The 16987-nt window shown below is 44.6% G+C and overlaps 1 protein-coding gene across 7 annotated transcripts in view; it reads left to right on the forward strand.

The window, feature by feature from the left end:
* FILIP1 (filamin A interacting protein 1) overlaps positions 1-16987 on the forward strand; it is a 184701-nt gene that overhangs the window by 53727 nt on the left and 113987 nt on the right. For 3 of the 7 annotated variants that reach the window (XM_067011298.1, XM_067011301.1, XM_067011299.1), the window contains exon 3: positions 5848-6014. The exons of the other annotated variants lie outside the window; for them this stretch is intronic. In XM_067011298.1, coding sequence (XP_066867399.1) covers positions 5898-6014 — 117 coding nt within the window. In that variant the 5' untranslated portion in view covers positions 5848-5897. The remainder of the gene's footprint in view (positions 1-5847; positions 6015-16987) is intronic. 7 annotated transcript variants of the gene reach the window in all.

Raw genomic sequence — 16987 nt, forward strand, 5'->3', positions numbered from 1 at the left:
CACTCACTCTAAGGAGTGGCTTTGGGTCTGTCTTTGAATTTTTGCCACAGCAGTCAAATAAGCATCATCATTTCTTACACAGTTGTATTCTTGGTGAGCTTTGATCAGCCTTGTCTTTAGCCAGGCTACTTAGGCATCATTTTTAAAAGGATTCATTTGCCATCTGATTCATTCAAAGAAGGAATCATGTTTCACTTTAAAAGAATTGAGAGCAGAAATGCCAAACCCATATTCTGTGACCAGGAACTCTGATCTATTAGTAGAGGTGGTTCGGGTGAAGTGTTGAGAATTCTAGGAATGTATTCAGCCTCAACAGCCAAAAAATGCCACAACCAATTAATGATCTGGGAGGAAAGTGTGACAAAACTCATGCTGTGTATTTACCAGCCCAGGTTAAAGGAAATGTAATTACTAATTTGAAAGTTGAAATACAAACTGATTTTCTAATTTATTTAGTTTCTGGCATGCTGTCTTTGAAGTAAAATTACAAAGACATGTTTTCCTCATTTGTTTTAGAAGGTGTTACTCTATTTGTAGAGAACAGCTCTCTGTGGAGAGTTTGATATTACAACTATTTTAATTTTTTTCTATTTGAAAAGTGTTGAGAAAATTCTCTTTCTTCCATATTGACACCTGGTTTGATTTCCTCAAGAGCTCAATCTTCAAAGAATTGGAAAAGAGGCCTGATTTGCATCTGTGACAATATCTGGGTCTGTGTAGATTTTAAAATGCAGTTTTTTTTCGAGATGAAGATTTAGTCCATGTAACTTCACCTGGATGTTTAGCTGAGGGCACACCCAAAAGATCCTGAGTCGTAGTTGTAAAATAGAGATCTTTTCAGAGCTCCCTTGATCAAAGCCCCATATACCTGTAAAGCAAAAATAACTTCAGCTCCTTTTAGGCCTCATCATTAGCTTTCAAAATTTACTATTCTCTACTCCCTAGACAACTAGCCTTCATCTTTTATTCTGTCCTATGAATATTTAAAATAATGTCAGCTTGATAAAGCAAATCTGAAGTCTACAAACCCAGTGGTGGAAAGCACTGCCCTTCTCCTTCACATGGTGGGTGGAACCCCAGGACCCCCTCCACCCCACCCCGCCTAGTTTCCCTCAGTTGACAGTGACCTTATCCAAAGTTCTTAGATTTGTAAAACCAGTTCTTAGCTCTAGCTAACATGCATGGTGAACTGCAGTTTTCATTGAAAATGCTTCCTACCAATTAAAAACAAAGGAAGAAGATAATTGCAAATGATTTTCAGGGAATTAAGTTTAAGTTTTATTAAGTGTTTCTTGCCAGAAAAAGACAATTCTTTAAAGAAATCTAAAAATCTGTTTTCATATGCATATAGCAATTTTCTCTCTTATTTCCCTAACGACACTGAAACTGATTTTAGCTAAAACTACCTATAGGTTCTTAATTAACACTACACACATTTATAGACTAGCTGTGTTCACACCAGCTTTGTGCCCCAGTCATTCGTTTTCAGTTCTGACTAAACATCTCCTCAGAATAATATGCTACTCTTTTGGAGGCAAGTTGTCTCCTCCCTGAGGTTTGGTGACTTCATTTGATATGACACCAATGTTAACCAAGGAAATGAACATTGAACAGTAAAAAAAAAACCAAAAGGGAAGGTGTGCTAAATCACTGGGCAGACACTTGGCACCAGTAGAAGCAACTGGCTCCATTAGCTGGTCCAGGAAATGTGCCACATTGTGTGTAGAGAATCCAACGCCCCAAATTATAGAACTGGTAGAACGTTGTACACCGGGTTTGCTTTGCTGGGTAACATCATCCTTGGCTCAGATGCAGTGAAAGAGTCATCATCTTCCCAGGTGACGCTGGGGCAAACCAAGGTTTAGTCTCCTTCTATTGCCAGCGAGAGATTGATGGCTGTGGGTAGAAAACTATGCGAAAGTTGGCAGTTCTAGCTGGCTGGAGCTTTCAGGTTTGTCCAAGAGAAAGTCAAGGGTGTGAACCCAGGTAAACTCAATGTTTACAGCTATAGAAGCCACCGTGGATTTGAAACCACTGAGGTACATGGTCCCATTCACAGACAGCATGCCATTCTCTACAGCCACAGTTTTCTCCGTGAATGACTACGAAACGTAGGTTAGCTCATTTAAGTTTGGGGCTAAACATGCAAGAGGGCGATTTCACCAAGATAGGTAGATTTGTAAGATTCAGCGAAATAATGATCTTACTAAATTGGTGGGATCACACACTTTGTTGTTGTTAATAGGTATTAAGCGCAAACCGATGAACTGTCCCAAAGGAATAAATGAAGAAAGTAAAATGTATTTGCAAAGAAAGATGTGCAGAAATATACTCTTAAGTATTTGGAGTGCTAATAAGAACAGTCGTGACTTTGCAGAATGGAATCTGCAAACGTATAGGCCATGGGAACAAAGCAGTTTCATTTATTCACTATTTAGCAAATATCCTGTTGCCTACAGTGTGCAGACACTCTATTAGGAGTAAAGATATTTTCAAACTTGGTTTCTGCTTTCAGGAAGTTCACACATAGGCAAATAAACATGGTAGTTGCCGTAGTTATAGGTGAACAACATTCATGGAGAGTAAAGAAAGAAGCAGCTACGTTTTCCTAAGGGACGCAAGGAAGGGAAAGCAATGCTTGAGTTGACACTTGAAGGAAGAGTGGGACTAATGGGGAGGAGAAGAGCAGTCCAGAGGCCTGGAGAAAGGGTGGTGTGTTCAGGAACAGAGTTGGACTTGGTTCTTTGAGGGCAAGGGCAGGAAGAGAATGCAGAGAGCTTGACAGGGTCTAGGCCATGTAGGACTGTAGGATTTGCTTCTGGGTAATAGCAAATTACTTAAGACTCTTGAGCAGAGGAGTGACACAAAGACACTTCTGTGTTAAATCTCTTTTTCTGAGAGCTCTGCAGAGTATGAGTCGGAGAGACTGACACTTGGGGGCGGGGTTGCGGAGCTGCGGGGAGAAGGGACCAGGTAGGGGGTGGAAGTCAGACCACATTGGCTACGGGCTTCCCTCTGGCAGCCCCATCCCGGTGCATCTCAGCTCAGCCTTCTGCTGGGCTGAAAGTCAGTGGAATGCCCTAAGCTCTGAGATCATATAAATAACACTTACACAATTATGGGTAAAAATCCCAATAGGGCTTCCCTGGTGGAGCAGTGGTTGAGAGTCCGCCCGCCGATGCAGGGGACACGGGTTCGTGCCCCGGTCTGGGAAGATCCCACGTGCCATGGAGCGGCTGGGCCCGTGAGCCGTGGCCGCTGAGCCTGCACGTCCGGAGCCTGTGCTCTGCAACGGGAGAGGCCACGACAGTGAGAGGCCCATGTACCGCAAAAAAAAAAAAAAAAAAAAAAAACCTAGAAATTATGTCCCTATCTTATTTATATCATTTACTCGATGCAATTGTTATATATATGTTTTACCTTTGACAGGAAAAGTAAACCATCATAGCAATAACATATGGTCATGCAAATTCATGTATTTTTTAACTGATTCGAGTGAGGGGGGATATCCATAGCACTCTGCATTCAGTAGGTTTTCAAGAAATATTTGTTGACTGGTGTATATAAAAGGGAGGGTTTGATGACACATCTTCCCTCTTTAATTGAGAATTACTTAGCAATGGCCTAGTTCGTATTTCAGTGCTAGGAAGGACTTAACCGTGCACTAGTTCAGATATGTGGTCCCTCTAACCCAGAGCTTTATTTTGCACAGGGGCCCTGTCTTAGTATAACACAGTCTGGGTGGCTTATAAACAACAGGAATTTATTTCTCACAGTTCTGGAGGCTGGAAAGAGCGGGTGACAGCAGAGTCATTTTCTGGTGAGGGCCCTCTTCTGGGTTGCAGATGGCTGACTTCTCCCTGCTGACTTCTCTCCATAGTGGGAGAGGCTAAGGGGCTCTGTGGGGTCTCTTGTAAGAGCACTTATCCCATTCAGGAGGGCTCCATCTTCATGACCTATGCACCTCCCAAAGACCCCACCTTCTAACACTGTCACATTAGCATTAAGATTTCAACATGAGTTTGGGGGGAACACGAACATTCGAACCATGGCAGGTCCCAGTGACCTTTCAGGAAGAGTATGGCAGTTGCTCTCTAGGACATTATACTCAAAGGTTAGTGCTGTGCATAAATATTTCCTAACTTCTTTTTAGCATCCTATTTTCCACTGATCATTTATTTATCTAAATCTTTTTCAAATCTGAGATACTTGATTAATCCCAAGGGGTGAATATATCCCACTTGTTCTACAGTGTTAAGAATAGTTTACTTTTCATTGTCCCTATGTCCGCCCTCCTGCATATTTAAGGAGTTCTACTAGGTTTGCACATGCAGCTATTGTTCTGTATTTTAAGAGACAGAGAACAACAGGTTTGTACACTCTGGTCATGACTATATTCACTTACTATTCCTTTAACCTTTTCTCAAGAGCTTTTAGTCGTCCTTCTCTCAACAAGTTGGGGAATTGCTGTGATATAGGACCTCTGGGTTAACATTCTGAGGGTGAGAATTCAGAGATCTGGAGAATTTCATTAGCGGGTATTTGGGGAGAATGTAATATTAGCCTATCAAGTTGATCAGCAGCCTGTTTGTAACCCTCGTCCCCGGCAGAGCTTTCCTATTGGAGAGTCATTCAAAATTCATCTAGTTTCTGAACCTTTCAGTCACGTTTTGGCCTTCCTGTTTTCTCTGTAAGATTTGGGAAATCCTGCAACTTCTTCACCTTCTGAATGAAGAGCCCGTGAGTAGAAGCATCATTCTAGAGGGTCCTTAGGATTTCTGAGGACTTTTTGAGAGATCAGTCTACATTTTTTGCTTCCTTCAATTTAGTTCAGCCAGAACGGGGCCACCTTTTCCAGGAGATCAAGTAGAATATGCTGGTGTCCATTGCACTTTCTCATACCCTGCCTTTTTCCCCCTTGGCTTAATTCAATTATGTAAAGATGTATTGCTCATAAATACTGTGGTAAAGATGTATTGCTCATAAATTCTGTGTAAGCCCTGTGCTAATTGCTTCAGGGGTTACGTAAGTGCATTAGACAGCTTTTGCCCTCAAGCGGGTTATGATCTTGTGGGATCATAAGAAAATGTTAAGTACCAGCAAAGCTGTAATATACAGACAAATATAAGTATACTTTTTGTTTCTATTTTTATTTATTGCTGTTTCTGTTTTTATTGCTTACTTGGGTTAACTTTATCTAAAGCTTTCTAATCAATGCCCCATGGAATAAAGGAAAGGAAGAAGAGAAAAGCAAAGTCCTTGGGCTGAATATATTCATCATGTGCTGTGAATAGTGTTGTTCCAAAGAGTGAAGTCCAGACGTTGGGTTTATCCCACAGCTCAGTGAATGACAAAAACTCCTAAGACTATACCTTTTGTAGCTTTACTATCTACAAATAACCTACGATGAAGCAGTAGCCCTCTTCGATTAATATTTTCAACCCAAAATGATCTACCGGCAGGCATACAACTTAGCACAGCTGGAAGAAGCCTATTCTTGAGTTCATGACAGTAAAACTTGTTGTCTTTGGACCGTTGCTGTGCCACAGTCATAGAATGTAATAGAGAGAGTGCAGGAATTGTTACAAGGCAACTTGGCTAAGACAGCCACCATACATAGGGCCTCATTTCTAAAATCTATCCTTTCAATACATTAATTCATGAAACCTCATAGCTTACCGCTGTGAAAAGGATAACAGTTTGTGATCTCCTGCCTTGGAAAAACTGAGGCACAAAGCAAGCAGTTAATTTCTCTGAAATATCCTGTGAGCAGTTAATTTCTCTGGAATGTCCAGTTAACCTCTTAACCAACATCGCTGATGACTGATTCTTGGTTCTCGACCACAGCTCTTCCCCGGCTCAAACATATTCTCAGCAAATCATGAAGCTCATGACGAATGAGCACTGCTCTGCTTTGTGCACCCCATGCAGTAGAAGCCTTCGAGGTCACTGTTGGTTTGTACATACCTTTGACATCATCTTTTGGACTGCGCTTGAGGCAGTGTTACCTCATGGTGAGTATCTCCGTAGAGATCCCTCACTGTGTCAACACATCAGGAACTGTTACAGGCCCGGGCTCTCCCACGAGGCATCTCTGGCCAAGAGGATTGCTGAAATGAGGGATGTGAGAAAGATGGGAAAGCCAGTGTCCTTATGCACTAAGCTGTATTCCCAATAAAAGAAAACAAGAACAAAACATTGACTTCCGCTCAAAACCCAGCCTGTTTTCTTTACAAAGGCCGTCTGTTTTAAGTTTGTCCATGCAAACTCACGTATCTTCTCCCTGGCTTATTGTCACGTACTTTAAGAAGACAAATTCTTCGTCTGATTTTTCCCTCCTTCTGCCTGCCTCTCGGTCTGCTTTGCAACACTGCTGCCCCTGGACTGAGGCGTGGCGTGTCAGAATGCGTTCATCCTTGTCAGGCAGACAGAGGGTCCAACGGAGGCAGCAGCGAGTGGCGCTAGGCTTGTCTGATGACCGGCTCTCTTCTTACTCGCTCCTTACTTCTGCCTTTGTAATGTCTTGCTTAGGGATGCGGGGACATTTCTCCGATCTGATTCTGTCTTCGCGGGAAAGCGAGAGCCGGGGGGTGAGGCCGTGGCCGTCCCTTGGCCCTTCCTCAGTCCCGTGCTGGGGCCGAGTGGCACTGGCTGGGTTCAGTGACCTCATGCTGGTGATCATCATGAACTCGGCCACGGTGGGGGAATTTACACCACAGAGATCTGCAAATGCTACCTGCTAATCAGGGACTTTTTTTCCTTTCTCTAAAGAGCTGGCTTGCCAGCACGTCACTGCCCTCTGTCCTTAACCTGTCTATACCTGAAGGATTTCTTCCAGTGTCCAGTAACGCTTCACCAAACCTCCGACATACTGTGGACACAAGATGGCAATTCAAAAGGAGTTAGGAAGCGTTGATTTCTCCACCTGTGCCATCATCAAAAGATATTTCGGGGACAGGGCTTTATCTGACCTATAATCTCCATGAGCAACCCTTTAAAGTATCGATAGTATAAGCCACAAAAGTGTGCTTTCTAAGTAAATGCTGCTTTAAGATAACCCATAATCCCTTGTCCCCACTACCACCCAGGTTTCTCTCACTAGGTCTCCTGTCCCCTCAGGAGCCACCCTTGCTCCCAACTTTGGTGCATCCACAGTTACCATTGGAGGCCTTTTGTGCAGTGACTTCTGTGACCCTGGGGGCTTCAGTTACCATAAGGACTCCAAGACCATCAGGGATTCTGGCCCCACCAATGCCTTCAGTGTGGGGGAAGTCTGGTTGCTATCTGAGCACTGGGGTTCAATCCCGGAGGCGTCCCGCTCTTCCTGCAATCTCTCCTTTGTTGCCCTTGGTAACTGCACAGCAGCTTCAGTGATAACAGCAGAGGCAGCAAGAGCAAGAGAGAAGGAAGTGTCACAAGGTCTCCTGGTAGCCGTCAGGACAGCGCTGACGAGCTCGGTTCCTTACCCACCCCCCGCTCGGGGGCTTCTAGAAATAGCTGAGTGAGGGTCTTTGAGGAGAGTCTGGGCGTCCCCAGTCATGCGTGGGAGCAGAGTTTGAGAGGCCATAGTTTTACCTCCAGGTTACTGTATTCCACGGGACCTGATTTTAAGTTCTCAGTTTGCGAAATGGCAGCGGCTCAGAAAGGCGGAATCTGAATTCAGTGAGACATGATTTAACTATTGGTTAAGCCCCTGACAATCACCTATCCACTCATTCATATTCCAAGATGAAAAAAAGCAAAGAAATCTCCAATAAATCAATATTCTCCTCTGAAGAAAAGTGAACAAAGTAAGTTACCGGGGCCTCTGGATTGCTAGTGCACCTATGATATAATTTTGTGCTTTGAAAAAAATCAGCTGCTAGAATACAAAGTACCTTTTTCATTTTTTAAAAGATCCCATTAAAGATCCCTCTTGCATAGAGAAGGTGCTCAGGAACATTTTTGTGGAATTGGCTTTGAGACAGAAATATTGACTCATTCTTATCAGAATACATTTTTAAAAACTGACCTGGAAATAACTGAGTCAGCCAATCAGCTAGCATAGGCAAAAGGTCTTCCTAGTTTCTCCAGCTCTCTCTGTGACTTACCTAGTCAACTGGAACAACTTTACTAGACTGTGAGGTCCATGATGGCACAGACCCCCTATAGTTCTTTTCTTTACCTAGGACTGACACCATGGAATCACGTTATGAGTATGTATTGAATGAAAATAAGAAAGTGGATCCTGAAAATAATTTCACTGGTGACAGTAACATGAATTCTATCTTTAAATGTAGTTTTGAGTGATACATTTTAAAGTGACAAAGAAAGGTTAACTCTAAAATTTCCTTTTCAGTGATGCATTCATATGTAGGGTGTGGCATATTTATAAATACACAAGTGACAAAACTATTTCATGAAAACAGTGGGACTGTTTTGGTAAAATCTAAACGCGGCCTGCCCAATATAGGTTATGATTGGTTTATAATCTAAATGAAATCTATAGAGAAATAGAAAACCTCTAAGTCTGTGTTCTTGGTGAGGACTCTGGTTTAAGCAAAATCCAGCTATTTGTAATCGTTAGGAAACTATTTTCACACACCGATGTCACTATCTTTTGCATAAAGTATTGTGAGAGTTTTTTGAAAGGTAGTTTTCCTATGTTCTGAGGTTTTGACTTTTTTTTCTGTTTTATATTTCTTCTGCTGTTCCTGCTATTAGTTCTTGGGCACATTTCCTTCGAGCAGAGGTGTGGGGAGGACAGAGTAACATTTAGGCCCGCTCAGTTGGACCTGGAGTGCAGTCCTGTATGCTTTTCTCTGCCGGGGACAGCTGGCTGGGCCTGTGCGGGGGGGTAGGGGGGGAACCCTTGGTTCACAAGCTACGTCACCTCCCCACTCTGGTTTGTCAGCTGCCTGGCAAATCTTTGTCCTTGGCCACAAGTGTCATTAGATGAGAGAATATGGGTGACTGCAAGTAAACACATCACCACTCCTAGACAAGCAATTATCAATCTGTGCTCTGCGGACGGTGAGTCATGCTAGTGTACAAAGAACAGAGGAGAACAGAAAACAAGGGGAAGGAGGGTACGGGACACCCTCCTCCCTCCCTGGTTACAAATTTGGAAAATACTCACTTTGGGCATTTTTGTTGGCTTGAATGGCAGCTGATGAAAATGAAACGTCAACAAAATAAGAAGGTTGTATTGAATTACTGGGAAAGTATTTTTTCTCAGGGCTGCTTGAGAAACAGACATTACTATTTATGTACATCTTAATTTTCAGACATTAAAATTATAGGAACAGAGCCAAAATTAAAAATAACCTGTGTTTTGTACTTTCTTGATAGAACATTCCTTGACCTTCCTCTGCCCTCGCTCCCACTATTTAGTTACCATGGTGACCACCAAGGTTCACTTTTTTGTTTTCTGATGGGAAAAAATAACAGTGCCATATGAGGGACAAACTGGAGGCCGAACGTGCCAACACAGACTGTAGTCTCATTATCAGATGCAACTGGCCTGAGTTAATCCATTATGTTTTGTCACACACATAATTAGTATTTTGCTGCATTTGTTCTCCATTTTGAAGTTCTCCTAAGTCCACCTCAGGCCACTGAAGAGCTATGTACTTTTGTTTATACTCTTTCCTCTCCCTGGAAAGAGTTTACTCATCCCCTGGGCCAAGCTGAAGTACCACAATCTGAGAAATGGTTGGTCCTTAGAGCTTTTCCCTCTGTCCTAATCTACAGCCATTTGTCTTTGCATGTTTCCAATTTCTTTAAGAACTCAGGAGTTATTCAGGATCAGGTCCAGTTAATCCTCGGATCCAAGACTGCTATTAAAGCATTTCCCAAGCTTCCTTTTATTTATTTATTTTTATTTATTTATTTTTTTTATTTATTTTTTTTGCGGTATGCGGGCCTCTCACTGTTGTGGCCTCTCCCGTTGCGGAGCACAGGCTCCGGACGCGCAGGCCTAGCGGCCATGGCTCACGGGCTTAGTTGCTCCGCGGCATGTGGGATCTTCCCGGACCGGGGCACGAACCCGTGTCTCCTGCATCGGCAGGCGGATTCTCAACCACTGCGCCACCAGGGAAGCCCCGCTTCCTTTTATTTTTAAAATCTGTTTAAATGTCTGTTTTGTACACCAGTTATCACAGGAGAAGTCATTGGGGTATGAGCTTCCTATATTTATTGATAATGTTTGTTATTATCTATTTAGTTAGGTTACTTTCTATTTGGGGATATAATTTATAATAAGCCTAATACATTAGGAGATTAGCATAATACTTATAATTTATAGGTAAATATACAAATGTTGGGATAAGTGATTACATTTTAAAATAATGGATTGAAATGTTAAAAAAACTTACAGACCACTATCTTGGACTATGACATTCTTGTGTGTGTGTGTGTGTGTGTGTGTGTGTGTGTGTGTGTGTATCCTGGCACCCCAACGTGGTTCTTGTGTGCTTGTTATTTTGTATAGTGGTGCACAAAAAACTCTGTGGGATGAACTATAACCCAGAGTTCTGAAGCTGAGAAAGCCAGGGAGTTAATAGTACGAGATCAGCATGGTATTTCCTTGTCTTAGTTTCTACTTAAGCAATTGCAGAACATCCTCTCCACTCAGGTTGATTTAAGAGGTGGTCCCCAGGGGCGGTCTGGCAGGCCCCCCACTGTCCTGTCCCTGACAGGCTTGACGAGATCTATTGATGCTTCTGCCACCTCTGCTGGTTCCAACAGTGACCCTGCAGAAGTTCCCCAGATCCTCCCCCCTGGCCTTCCGCATGGCCAGTTCTCCAAGCAAGGCCCCAGCTCCTTACACAGCCTCTCCTGGTGCACAGCTCCATGCGTGCCCTTATTGCAGCCCCCATCAGCCTCGGCTTTGGCCGTGTGTCTGTGGAGGCATCATGGGAGCGTATTCCCGCCATGCACAACATTCTCTCTCCCTTGGCAAAGTGACGCTGTCCTCAGTCAGGCTTGTGACAGACTGCAGCGTCTTCCTTTTGGACAATTCCTTTCCAGATGGTTTCTTTCTTTTTTTTTTTTTTTTTTTTTGCGGTACGCGGGCCTCTCACTGTTGTGGCCTCTCCCGTTGCGGAGCACAGGCTCCGGACGCGCAGGCTCAGCGGCCACGGCTCACGGGCCCAGCCGCTCCGCGGCACGTGGGATCTTCCCGCACCGGGGCGCGAACCCGCGTCCCCTGCATCGGCAGGCGGACTCTCAACCACTGCGCCACCAGGGAAACCGAGATGGTTTCTTTGACTACCCCGCCCACCAGTCTGCTCATTGCCTCTAGTTCCTCCCCGCGCATTTCTGCCTGCTCTCCAGCCTTGTCCAGATTGGACCCAAATGCAAATGGATTCAGAAGACAGGCGGCTGGAAAGAGATGAAGCTGTCAGAGTATTTGCATATAAACCCACAGGAGTAGTCATTACTAGATTTTTTTTTTTTTCTGGAAACCTGAAACTTTCTCGATGTAGCTTTTGCTTTTCTCAGGTAAAGAGAAGACTTTCTCTACTAGAAGAAAAACAGAGTACAGATAAATATATGGCAACTGACTTTTGGGTCTCAGTGTTCAAGAGGTAATGGAGAGTAGTAAGGACAGGTGTGAACTAGTGAGCAAATTCTCCATCTAAGTGGGTCGGCCACCACTCAACCCCAGCTAAACGTAGCTACGTGGGAAGATGGGCTCCGTAGTGCCAGACCGTATGATTTTTTTCAATAAAATCTGAAAATCTAGATTATCTGTGAGTCTTCTGATAAAAACTGGCTTGTTAAACACACACACCCATATCTGCAAAGGTTTGGGCCTCTTTGTAGCCTACAAGTTTAAACACTCAAACAGGGCCTCTGCTGGAGGATGCATGATAATCAGTAATGTAAATAGTTACAATTAACATTTTTTTCCAGCCAAGTCAACTATTTCTAGTTTAGTTAGGGGAAAAGCAGAGAGTTTCTAGCTGAAATAGGTAGGTATCCTGAGGCCTCTTTGCAACTGTCCGGACCCCCCCCAACCCTAGAGTGTCGGCTCTCCGTGTGTGGTCCTGGGGCCAGCAGCAGTAGCATCGCCTGGGAACTTGTTAGAAATGCAAACTCTCAGGCCCCACCCGAGACCCACAGAATTAGAGACTCTGGGCATGCGAACCAGCAATCTGCGTGTTAACGTACGTACTCTGCAGGTGATTCTGAAGTGTGAGAGCCACCGCCCTAGGCTTGCAGAGGGAGCTGCTGTGCTTGCAGCGTGTTCCCGGAGCCCTGGCCGTTGGTGTAACCCTGGACTTCCTGATCCAGCACCGTCAGCACCAGGTTCTAGGAGCCGAGACCTGGCTGCTGTGTGAACGCTGGGTCCAGCGTGGCTCTCCAAAGAAGGTATGTGACCCCAAAGAGGACGCTGGCACATGGTGGTAGAGAAGAGGCGATCTGGGAATTGCCTGTGTCGAGAGAGAAGAGAAGAAAAAAACGTGTTCCTGGAGTGCTTCTTACCCTCCCCCTGCCATGACTTCTTTTACACAGGAGAATCGCCCAATGGTATGATTGAAAGAATCATAAGAGCCTCTTTAAAATGACTACTTCCCTTTTCATTTCAGTCAAAGATTCGCTAGGGTGAAGACTGTGGAATACAGAGTAAGGGTACTGATGCTATGATGTGACTTAGATCTAGCCAGGTGATTTCTTAACCCCATCCTTAGAACCCGGAAGACTTAGAGTTTCGTAGGTGGGTCAGGTTCGGGTTCGGGGAACACCTCATGCAAGGCTGGGCTGGGAAGGCCCACCGTGGGGCAGAAGGTCTCATTTTTATAACTTCAACGAAAGGCATAGTGAGGAACCCAGATGGCAAAACAGGAGAGGTGCCTAGAGAGGGAGGTGAGGGGGGCAGAGAAAGTCCACCCAGTGGTGGCCTCGGGGCAGAGGTCCCTGTGTCGCCCCCTCTCTGCATCGGCCTCCTCTCCCAGGTGCCGTGCAGTCACTTCGCTGTTGGAAGACCCGCGTGAGTCTCATTCCTTGCTTTTCTTTTGCAAAGCCAGGGCGAGAGCAATAGCGATGTGATTTAGAGGAAGACTCCTTTACATCTGTCGCCTGAGAGTCCTGTAGTACTTTAAGGTTGACAGAGCTGTAACCAGTGTTATATTTCACAGTTAAGCCGCCCCGTAAAACTCAAGGACGTGATTCTAATACTTTCTTTATGACTGAACTCGGCTTTCGTTACTCTTGGGTTACCTCTCCCATTCTCCGTGCCTCCAATCCCCACCTGAAGCACAGACCTTAACTTGGCTATTTCAGTTATTTTATCTGGTGGTTTTTTTTTTTTTTTTTTTCCTTTTTTTTTGGTTAAATTCAATATACATAGCTCAATCCTAGAACAAATCCGGATGCCATTTTGGTCTTTCCTTTCCCTCCTGCTGAGCTCTCCTAGTCTGCTAGCATCCACACCTGGCTCAGAGCAAGTGCCCTGAGGCTGTCGGGACGGGCCACATAATTTAGGGGCCCAGTACATAATGGGAACTCGGGGGACTCTAGTTTTTAAAAAATTAAGAATTTTAAGACAGCAATAGCAGAACATTCAACTGAGGGCACGGCTGGTGCAACTGCACACGTCACACTCCTACGAAGCGGGTTACCTGTACTCTCCCAGCCTGGCTCCTGGTGAAAGTAGAGGCTGAGGCTCCTTCTGGGCTGTTCAGTGTGTCTCCGTGACCCTCAGATGCGGCAGATTCCCTGAGAGTAGCTGCGCCTTCCGTCTCCTCCCGTTTGGGTGGTCTGCTGTGAAGCCCTCCGCCCTGTGACTCTGCCGTGAGCACGCCGACCGTCCTTCTCAGCTCCCTCCCACCCTTGCCTGGCCCGTGGCCGCTTCTCTATCTCCTCCACGCACTTACTGGGCGTGTCTCCATCACCCACGTTGTACAGACACATGCTGCTAAGTCTCTACCGTCTGTCTGCATGACTAGCGCCAGGGGTTATCTTATTCTCAAATTTTAGCCTGTCAATCTCTTCCACTTGTGAAGGAAAGGAAAAAGCCAGGTAAAGTTGTCCTTCCTCAACTTACCTGCAAGAGAAGAAGAGGACGGGTAGGCAGATGGCACAGTTACTGCATTATTTTTTTCCCTAATTTTTTTCTTCTCCCTTATTTTCATGCATTTTCCTGATTACTGTACACTGGGGGAGGGGGTGGGGAGTAGCTGAAACCAGTTCCCTTTCTCCCAGTTTAAAGGCATCTATCAATCATATTTGTCACACGGTCTAATTTGTCACACAGGCTGGCAAACCAAGGACTAGAGGTCAAATCGGGCCACACCCACCCATTTATGAATCGTCTGTGGCTGCTTTCATGCTGCGATAGCATAGATGAGTGAATGGAACAGAGACCACACAGCCTGCAAAGCCTAAAATATTTAACATGTACCCCTGTACAGAAGAAGTTTGCTAACCTGTGTGCTAGGTGATCACAGCTGAAAGTACAGTGTCTTTGTCACTGGTGGTACCTACGTGGAGGTGCTGAGAGATGTTTGAAGACCCTGGCGGTTAATCTGCCTCAGATTAACGCTTCCTGCCTTACCACTGCTCGTAGATACTTTCACACACATACGGAGAGTAGAACAGGCATTATGATTTCACATACACACGGTGGGTGGAACAGACGTTATTTTCCTCAGTTTCAAGATGACAGAAGTTCAGGTTGGAGAGCTTAAGGAACTTGTCCAGGATTACAGAATAAGTAAGCGTAGGGTTAACGGTGGGGACGTGTATCTCTTGATTCCTTGGAGTTAATGGCAAACATCTCCGGGAGGGTTCAGCACGTTAGAAAAACAAATGCTGAGGCTGTTGATGCGTGAGGTCTTGGGACACCTTTAAGTCCACCGTGGAGTTGGGTGGTACGCTGAGGTAGGGTGGCTGGAGGGTGGAGAAGAGAGGGGGTTAGGAGCCATTATGTGTTTGAAAAAATTATTCCAAAAGGTGGTGACTCATTTTCTTACATACTTCCTGCCCACAAAACGAGCCTGAAACTTCTGCACTGGGATAGCATGGCATTTTAGATAGAGTCAATTCCTAATGCACCTTAATTAGCTAATCACAAAATTCTCCTCTTGAGGGCTTCCCTGGTGGCACAGTGGTTGAGAATCCGCCTGCCGATGCAGGAGACACGGGTTCGTGCCCTGGTCCGGGAAGATCCCACATGCCGCGGAGCAACTAAGCCCGTGAGCCATGGCCGCTAGGCCTGCGCGTCCGGAGCCTGTGCTCCGCGGCGGGAGAGGCCACAACAGTAAGAGGCCCGCGTACCGCAAAAAAAAAAATTCTCCTCTTGACTGTTCTTTCCAGCCTTCACATTCAAATAGCAACTAGGTTTATGAAGTTTGGTTAATGGCCATAGAATTCACAGCCTCTTCACACAGCATCAAAGTGAAGAGAGTCTTTCAACATCAAACACCTTTGACAATCATATGGCTTCAGTAGCATCCATAGAATGTGTTCCAATAGGAATAATTTTTACTTTTCTCCTGGCTGGGTTTATAAAGTAGCTGTGTTTGTTTTCGGTTTAGGCTCCTTATACTCTGATCTACCCCAAGAAAAGGGATGCTCAGAAAAGACCAAAGTCAGGAGGAGTTCAAAACAGACACAACCCATGACTTCCTACATTACAACTGATTTTAGGTTGCTGTTCATTGCAGCTCTATTTACAAGAGCCAGGACATGGAAGCAACCTAAGGGTCCATCTACAGATGAATGGATAAAGAAGATGTGGCACATATATACAATGGAATATTACTCAGCCATAAAAAGAAATGAAACTGAGTTATTTGTAGTGAGGTGGATGGACCTGGAGTCTGTCATACAGAGTGAAGTAAGTCAGAAGGAGAAAAACAAATACCGTATGCTAACACATATATATGGAATCTAAGGGAAAAAAATGTCATGAAGAGACTAGGGGTACGATGGGAATAAAACAGACCTACTAGAGCATTGACTTGAGGATATGGGGAGGGGGAAGGGTAAGCTGGGACGAAGTGAGAGAGTGGCATGGACATATATACACTACCAAACGTAAAATCGAAAGCTAGTGGGAAGCAGCCGCATAGCACAGGGAGATCAGCTGGGTGCTTTGTGGCCACCTAGAGGGGTAGGAGGGAGGGAGACGCAAGAGTGAAGGGATATGGGAATATATGTATATGTATAACTGCTTCACTTTGTTATAAAGCAGAAACTAACACACCATTGTAAAGCAGTTATACTCCAATAAAGATGTTAAAAAAAAAAAAGATAAGGAAAGTGAAGCTTAGAGAGATTTAGACATTTGCCCAAAATAGCACGGCCAGTACCTGGGCCAGAGGTGAACCAGAACACAGGCTTGTCTGGATTCTCCAGGTGCAAGGAGGAAGCTGAATGGCAGTTTTTACCTCTATATCAGGACCACAGCAACACAAATGAACTTGCAGCCATCCTTTCCTGGGGCTGAAATAAGTTTATGCACAGGGTATAGCATTCAATAAAGCAACAAGAGTTAACATAGAATCCCACTATTGCAGCAGATTTTTTTCCTCCATTTGCTACTTGTGTAATACCTTGTCCTTCTAAGACCGCCTTCTCTTCCTCTGCTCCCCTGACACTGTCTTCTTCCTTCTCAGTGCTTGAGGTTCTCAAGGAGCTGAAGAGTAACTTTGCCCTTGCAGTGTTTTGACTTCTGAGTCTTTGAATTGAAAAAGTCACTAAGACTCAAGAAATACAATAATTGCTATACGACTGGATATGGATGAACTGATTCTTTTAATTAGGCAAATTAAGAAAAATTCTAGTTTGCACAGTAGCTGATTATTCTAGTAAGCCAACTGTGCAAAATTCCCTGTTAGAAAAAAATCTTTGTCTTTCTGCAGAAAATATTCTCAAATAATTGAATTGCATTTTTCAAGAAATGCGAGGCAAATCACAATGGCTGGATGTTAACAAGATGGGTTAGCCTCCCTGCGGAGAAAGACATGCAGTGGTTTGGGTGATACCACAGCTTCAT

Source organism: Kogia breviceps, chromosome 13, assembly GCF_026419965.1.
Source record: "Kogia breviceps isolate mKogBre1 chromosome 13, mKogBre1 haplotype 1, whole genome shotgun sequence".
Classification (NCBI taxonomy): domain Eukaryota; kingdom Metazoa; phylum Chordata; class Mammalia; order Artiodactyla; family Physeteridae; genus Kogia; species Kogia breviceps.